Here is a 7,552-nt window from a genome sequence, read left to right on the forward strand (position 1 = left end):
TGGTATGTGGTACATGAGTGTGTATGTGTTTCTTATATTATACATTGTTTATAGAAGGTTTTGTTTCAAAACTTAATCGTGCAGATTGATAAAAACGAGTGGAACAGACTGGTGACAAGCTGGAGAATAATTCGTCTCTAAAGAAAATCGTCGATCGCATGGAAATCCAGTTTGTCATATCTGGCAGTATTTGAAGAATTGCCACCTGAATATAAGGCTCCAACTATGTTTAAGTGTGACTGTATCGATCGCGGCCTGACTCGGCTGTTTTACAACTACGGAAAGTTTGTCTCGCGATGGCCTTCCGTATTCATCCTTATCTCCCTCATCGTTGCGGCAGCCTTGTCGGTAGGAATCATGTTCCTGAAGGTCGACACCGATGTCATCTTTCTTTTCACTCCGGATAACAGCCAAGCTCGTGACGACGCTGTGGTTGTATACGATGACTTTCCCACCGACTACGATGAGTACACGGCGACACGCGGAAACGGCACGGAAGATCTCGCCGCAAACATCATCCTAGCCCCGAAAGCAGGAGACGATGTGTTAGTGGAGGACGTGTTTTCCGAGATACTACGCTTCGACCGTGAATTGCGGAACGTATCAGTAACCAACAGCACTGGAACGTCGTTCACGTACGAGTCTCTCTGCGCCATGAGTCGGGGTGTCTGCGTGGATAACCCAGTCCTTGAGATCCTCAATCGCAACGTCAGTTACCTGAAACACGTGAACTTGACCTACCCATTCTTCGAAGCGTCGAACGGTGAGAGTTACTTCCTTGGAATTACCTTCGGAGATGTAGAGCTGAGAGACAACGAGACAATCGTGAGAGCTGGACTTTTCGCCTTGAATTACATTCTGCAGACCACACCCCTTCTCGAGGAGGAGGGTATGGAGTGGGAGACTGAATTCGAGAGCTTTGTAGACAACTTTGAGTCCGACGCAATATCTGTCTCATTCATCCATTCCCACACCCTGGACAGTGAAGTGAGCCTTTCGACGGAGTCCGTCATCCCTCTCTTCTCCATCTCGTACACGTTACTCTTCACTTTCGCCATCACATCATGTGTGATGTTTGACTGGGTGTTCAGCAAACCTTTTCTTGGCTTCATGGGAACAATCTCCGCGTGTCTTGCCGTGGCGTCCTCTCTGGGACTACTTTCCTACGCTGGGGTCAACTTCAACATTGTGACGTCCTCAATGCCATTCCTAATCATTGGTAAGTGTTAAGTATACAGTGTGCAGTGACCGGTGAACCCTTTCAGAACTACATTTTTCACTTAGGACCAATTGACTTAGTAGATATACAACTTCTTTTTTTTTTTGGGGGGGGGGTGGTGTTATCTCAAAAAACAAAAACAAAACAAAACAAAACTTTGAGGCTGGGTTCACGATATGAACTTGGTCTTCTTTCTTGTGTGCACATAGTAATGAATTACATTTCAAAATACGTTTTACGATCAATAATTTGTTGAATTCAATATCAAGTGTCAACCTCTCAAACGAAATCAACAAACTCCGACTAAAGAATTGTGTTTTTCCCTGTCTTGGTTAGAACAGAAAGCAAAGCAAAAACTCAGCAAAGTAGCCAGTCCACACAATAAAACGACTATCACAATTTGGTAACGAACAAACTTGTTTTACAGATAGCTGGCATACGTCGTCAGCCTGAAAGAAACAGACGATGGCAAACTCTTGCAGTACCTATAGAATAGAATATCAACTCTTTATAATTATCATGTGCCATGTTCGCATGCCCGACTTAGGCGATGACGTGCCAACTTCGCATATTCTGCTCTAAATAGCCAAATGCCACAGTACAATGAAAGCGTTTCTCTTGATTCCATTCCTGTCACATGTAGCTCGCATTATATGTAGTGATTGGCTATAAAGTAGTGTTCCCAACTGAGTTTGCTAACAAAATTTAAAGGTCCAGTTTACCTTTGGGAGCAGTGATTTCAAAAATGTTCAAGATATCACATTTGATGCATATGTGTAGGTCTGTTGTATCATAAAACATCCTACCATATGAAATATTGGCAATAAAACCCAAAATATAAGGAGATATCAGGGTTTTTCTCAGTAAACCGTAACTGTATACGGTTTAATCTGGAAACATTTTTATTATAACTATTGTTCACATTTTGTGTATTTAACAACACTTCACATCAATTATACGGATTCAAATTTTGACAGTGGTTGTTTCTATCCCTAACTCACATTTTAGAACTATTTTAAAGCACTAATGCTTTCACCTGCAAATGGTAAATTATGCCTTTAAGTTCCAGACACTGTTTTCTGTGTCGATGTCATGCCTCCAGTGCCTTTACAGTAATGCAGCCACTGGTCATTTAAAAGAAAAACGATGATAGATTTGTTACAAGATTTACATCACAGGAAAGCTTGGCATTTTCTTCACAACTTTGCTCATTACATATCCAAAGTCACGAAAATCTATTGAACTTACATGGATTTGAAAAAAAAACAAACAGAATGTTTCCCCAAAGCATGACTGCGTTGCTGTCTCAGAATAACATGGCACACAGAGGGGTTACACCACGGCACATAAAGAGTTAAGGAACTTAATCTGGAAAGCAATCAAAAGGATAACGTTTTCTGTTTTGTTTGTTTTACTCATGATTTCATCTTAAACCTCATCTCATCTAGGAATCGGGATTGATGACATGTTCATCATGCTTGCTGCTTGGCGGAAGACCAGTCCGTGTGACAGTGTTGAGGAACGGATGGGGAAAGCCTTCTCCGAGGCGGCAGTCTCCATCACCATCACCAGCATTACCGACGCCCTCGCCTTCGGTATAGGGTCGATTAACCCACTACCAGCGGTCCGCGTATTTTGTCTGTATACCGGCGTCGCAGTCATCTTCGACTATATCTTCCAGATTACTTTCTTTGGAGCCTGCATGACACTCACTGGTCGAAGGGAGGCGGCGAATCGTCACGTTTGGACTTTGATGAAAGTAAAATCGCCAGATGAAGCGCCCTCAACGGCATACAAGTTCTTTTGCGCAGGTGGTCTGTCGGAAGAACAACGCCGTGAAAAGACGATCGGAAACTGTGAAACCGGTCTTATGACGTTTTTCAAAGAATACTACGGACCATTCCTGATGAAACCCGGAGTAAAGTTCCTCACCATGCTTGCTTTCTGCGCCTATCTGGGTGGTGCAATCTATGGATGCTTGAATGTTTCCGAGGGTTTGGAGTTGAAGCTACTGGCACGTTCCGGGTCACCAGCTTTCGATTTCTTCGAGCATCAGTCTGATCATTTTTCGACTTATGGGCCTTATGTTTCTGTTGTCATCCAGAAAAGCCTTAATTACAGTGACGCCGAAGTCCAGCAAGATTTGGAGGCTATCGTGGAAGATTTCGAAAGCAGCAAATACATTCATTCCTCTGAGTACACAGAATTTTGGCTTCGGGACTTCCTGAAATTCCTGGATGCAGCAAATGTTTCAGCAAGTACAAGATCAGACCCAGATGAGTTCTCTCGCCTACTTGTTAACCAATTCCTCGTTAACCCCTCTTTCTCAAGATACTCACAAGACATCGTTTTCGAGGAAGGTTCCAACGACACTGTGATAGAGTCATCCCGATTCATACTCACGGGAGATGGCTTGGTCACCACAAACCAGCAAGTGCAGATGATGAGTGAAGTTCGAGACAAGGCTAGTGAAGCCAGCATAACTTTAACCGCGTTTTCACCCTTCTTCATCGTTTACGAGCAGTATGCCAGGATCCGACCTGTCACAATCCAAAATCTCTCTATAGCCATCGCCGCCATGTTCGTCGTCGCTTTCTTTCTCATCCCCAATCTAATCTGCTCCGTGGTGGTAGCCCTGTGCATCGCGTCCATTGAGGTTGGTATCGTTGGCTACATGTCCCTGTGGGACGTACGTCTGGATAGTATCTCTATGATCAACCTCATTCTCTGCATAGGATTCAGCGTCGATTTCTCCGCCCACATCACGTACTCCTTTCTCTCTGGTCCCGAAGAGTACGACGGCAAACACAGAGATAGGCTCTCGATGGCATCTCAGCATGCCGTGATGGCGCTCTACTCTCTCGGTATGCCCATCCTGCAAGGAGCCATTTCTACAATCATCGCAATAATCGCCCTAAACTGGTCAACCAGCTACATATTTGTCGCCTTCTTCAAGGTGATGCTCCTGGTGATGCTCTTTGGGATTCTCCATAGTCTTGTCTTTCTGCCAGTCCTCCTCTCGTCATTCGGCTGCTGCTTCTGTTGGTCCAATGAAGGTGACGATCGACAGGATAACAACAAGGTTCGCGTATCTTCGTACGGTGAGTTGTATACCTCGTAATTATACCGGTAAATACCACGAAATTGTCGCCGATCAGGCTAATGTGACAATGCTTAATCCGACTTTACAATAACTGAGTATATTTTTACATTCAATTCGCAAAATATATTTTGTTGTTGAAAATAATTGTATTATTTTATTCTCCCATTTGAAAAAGCATGCCTACTTTGTGCAAGTGCTCCCTTTTACCCAAGACATTTGCTTTAACATTGGTTTAAGAACAAGTTTATACACTCGGCAAAAAAAGAAAGTAAACGCTTTTTCAAGTTAAGATTTCTCATGGAATATTTGGCTGAAAGCTAATTAATTTTATACCATATTGAAGGTAATTTGTGACACGCTACAACAAAAGGATCCGAAAGTCGGGGGAGGACAATTTTCTAAAATTGACATGACATTATTTCCTTACTCTTCTACTTCGATGTCATATATAACACATTTCATAAAAGTACTCTGTTACGGAGATATCGACGATTTTATTAGCGCATGTCAAGTGAATGAGAAAATCAGAGTATCGAGAAAAATGCCTTGAAAGTTTTCCTTCCGACGCTAACATGAACAAGGGGAAGCGAGACAGTTTTCACCGCTTGACAATAGAAGGTATGCTCCTAGCGACCTCCGCAATGTTCATTCAAGCTTAGCGCCAGCGGTCTACGCACGACCAATCAGTAACCAGAATGCCAGAATACAAATCTTCGGACACGTTTCTGTTAGGTTGAAAGTCGGAAAGTAATGTCCCAGAAAAACGCTAATTTCTTGCCTTTCTATTGATTATTTAGCTTAGAAATTTCGGCAGATGATGGACAAAACATTAGACTAGAAAATTATGCCCATAACAGAAATCCGATTGTTTTGACCAATTTTGATGGCGTGACTTCAAACTCGATTTTCTCGGTTCAGCCGTCAGCGACTTTAGGATCCTTTTGTTGTAGCGGGTCACATTTGATTGGCTATCAACCTGGTAGGTCAACAAAAGGGGAAACTTTACGCATGAGTAAACAACATTGTATTTCCCTTCCAGGGCACTAAAGAAAAAAAAAATGCCAAACTGAACAAGTTGTCATTCTTGCGTATGTGCTCTTCCATAGAACAATAAGAACAAACAACAAATTTCACACAAGAAGAAACATGAATTAAGTTGCAAAAATAAACCTTTGATCTCTGTGATATCTTTAAAGCCCAAAATATCAATGAGGGATTCAAATAATGGAGGAAAATAAAGTATTTTACGCCATATCAAAATTCCAATGAAATAAGGGAAGATGTAATAATTAACAAAAATGGTAAAAACGCGAGTTTTTTCTTTAATTAGGAAATTGTAAATAATGTTTTGTTCTTGAAATTGTAACATGGATTTTTAAGCTTTAAGCTATGTCATTTGAAGTGTGACTTGACAGAAAATTCTCATTTTTCCCCTTTAAATCCCCATTTTGTTTTTCTAGAGGTTATAAAGAGATAAAGAGAACAAAACCTTATTTTCCTATTTCATTCATGTCTCGCATTATGTTAAACTGGTCTTTTGTTGTCAATGTTATCGTGAAGGGCATTTGCAAATGAAAGAGAACATGTTAATTTTTGCAATTTTCAATATTGTGCCTTGGAAGACAAACACGAATGTGCTCCCCCATGTGTAAATTTCTCTTCTTAATTACCCTATTAACTTCATAGCCAATTAAATAACCTTTAATATGGTATATAATACGTTGATTTTCATAGAAATCTTCGATGACAAACATGACCTCGAAAAAGTGTTTACTTTCTTTTCTTTCTTTTTGTGCTGAGTGTAATTTGCTTTTGTCTTTATATGCATTGATAACTGGGGAGCATTATGTACGGTTTGGCTTGGTTTGGGGCTTTTTTTTTTATTTGCAAAGGATGACAGCCCTCAGACAGGATCAAGGGTGGAAAAAAAGTTATGCTATTCAATTGAAAATTATCATTATGTTTTTCCCACAATTTCCTCATATTAATATTCACTCAGACTGTTTTTAAGCCAATGAAATAGTAAATGCGTCTACTATATTTTAAAAGGCTTGTTTTTCTCCCTGTCGAAATTTTCTCCTTTTTTAGGTATGCCGAACAACGTGCATAACAACGCCGCCTTTGCACCAGATGCATAAGTGTCTTGACAAGATTTAGACTATTTGGTCGTCCGTGAACTTGAATATCAATTGGGTGCAACGTAATGTTGTGGACAAAACTTTGGATTTAACTTCGAATGTATTGCTTTAGAGGTGCTTTGCCCACAGTCTACCAGGTGGGTCAATTATTATCCAAAATATCATCGTTCTGTGACAGGCATGCAGTGATATCGTTGAAGAGATGGCAAATTCTGAGGCCTGAATTTGATCTCTTGAATGCTGAAGAACTTCCATTTTCTTTACTCATTTACCAACCAAATACAATTTTATTCTCTCTTTTGGTAGAAACAGAGGAACACGATTTCTTGTAATTCCTGGTCCCTTCAATAGGGAATAATAACACACAAATCATTCCTTTTTAAACAACGTCCTAAATAGCTCCTAGCATACCCCTCCCCCTTCAGAAAGACTTTCAGTGATACTGTTTTTTTCTGAAATTTTAGATAAAGGATTATCCTCAGACAAAAAATATTATTGGAGGATAAGCACATTTACACAGTATTCCCACAAAAGGCTGAATTACCGTTAACGTGTAATATGTGACCCTGCATCACAAAACGAACAAAAAGTCGCACCCCTTGATTTTACGTGAGGACTCAAAAATGTTGAAACGGGTCAACTAAGTAAATATTGATTTTTTTTCATATTTTCTGAAAGAACTACCTTTTTTTACATTATTTATAAGTTTAGGATCATGAAATGAATGGGATAGTGCATTTTCAGAAGTTTTGTTTTTTTCTACAACTCTTTTTCTTTAAAGTAGTGAGATCAGGTATGTCTTATAGGCCCCATATAGGCCCCATTTCATTTCTTGATAACCCTTTGCACACTCTTCACTTTCAAGGCTGATAACTTTTGAATGGATAAGGCTACTGCTTTGAAAGTTGGAATTGATAATGGGCGGGATGTGTTAATAAAGCATGTTTAATTTCGACTTGATTTGATAATCCCTTCAACGTTGTTGCCCCAACGGTTTGTAAAGATTAAAGGTGTGATTTCACAGAGCACGCGAACGATTTGCGAACGACGCGAACGGCAAAATCCAGCATTCGTATTTTAGGCTGCAAAAGA

General features: G+C 40.5%; 1 protein-coding gene across 1 annotated transcript; it reads left to right on the forward strand.

The window, feature by feature from the left end:
- Positions 1-225: 225 nt before the first annotated feature.
- On the forward strand, positions 226-6,460 carry LOC140233631 (patched domain-containing protein 3-like). The gene is made up of 3 exons (XM_072313732.1): positions 226-1,219; positions 2,668-4,320; positions 6,411-6,460. The coding sequence occupies exons 1-3, from the start codon at positions 226-228 to the stop codon at positions 6,458-6,460; spliced, it is 2,697 nt and encodes an 898-aa protein (XP_072169833.1).
- The last annotated feature ends 1,092 nt before the right edge of the window (positions 6,461-7,552 follow it).

Source organism: Diadema setosum, chromosome 10 (genome assembly GCF_964275005.1).
Source record: "Diadema setosum chromosome 10, eeDiaSeto1, whole genome shotgun sequence".
NCBI lineage: Eukaryota > Metazoa > Echinodermata > Echinoidea > Diadematoida > Diadematidae > Diadema > Diadema setosum.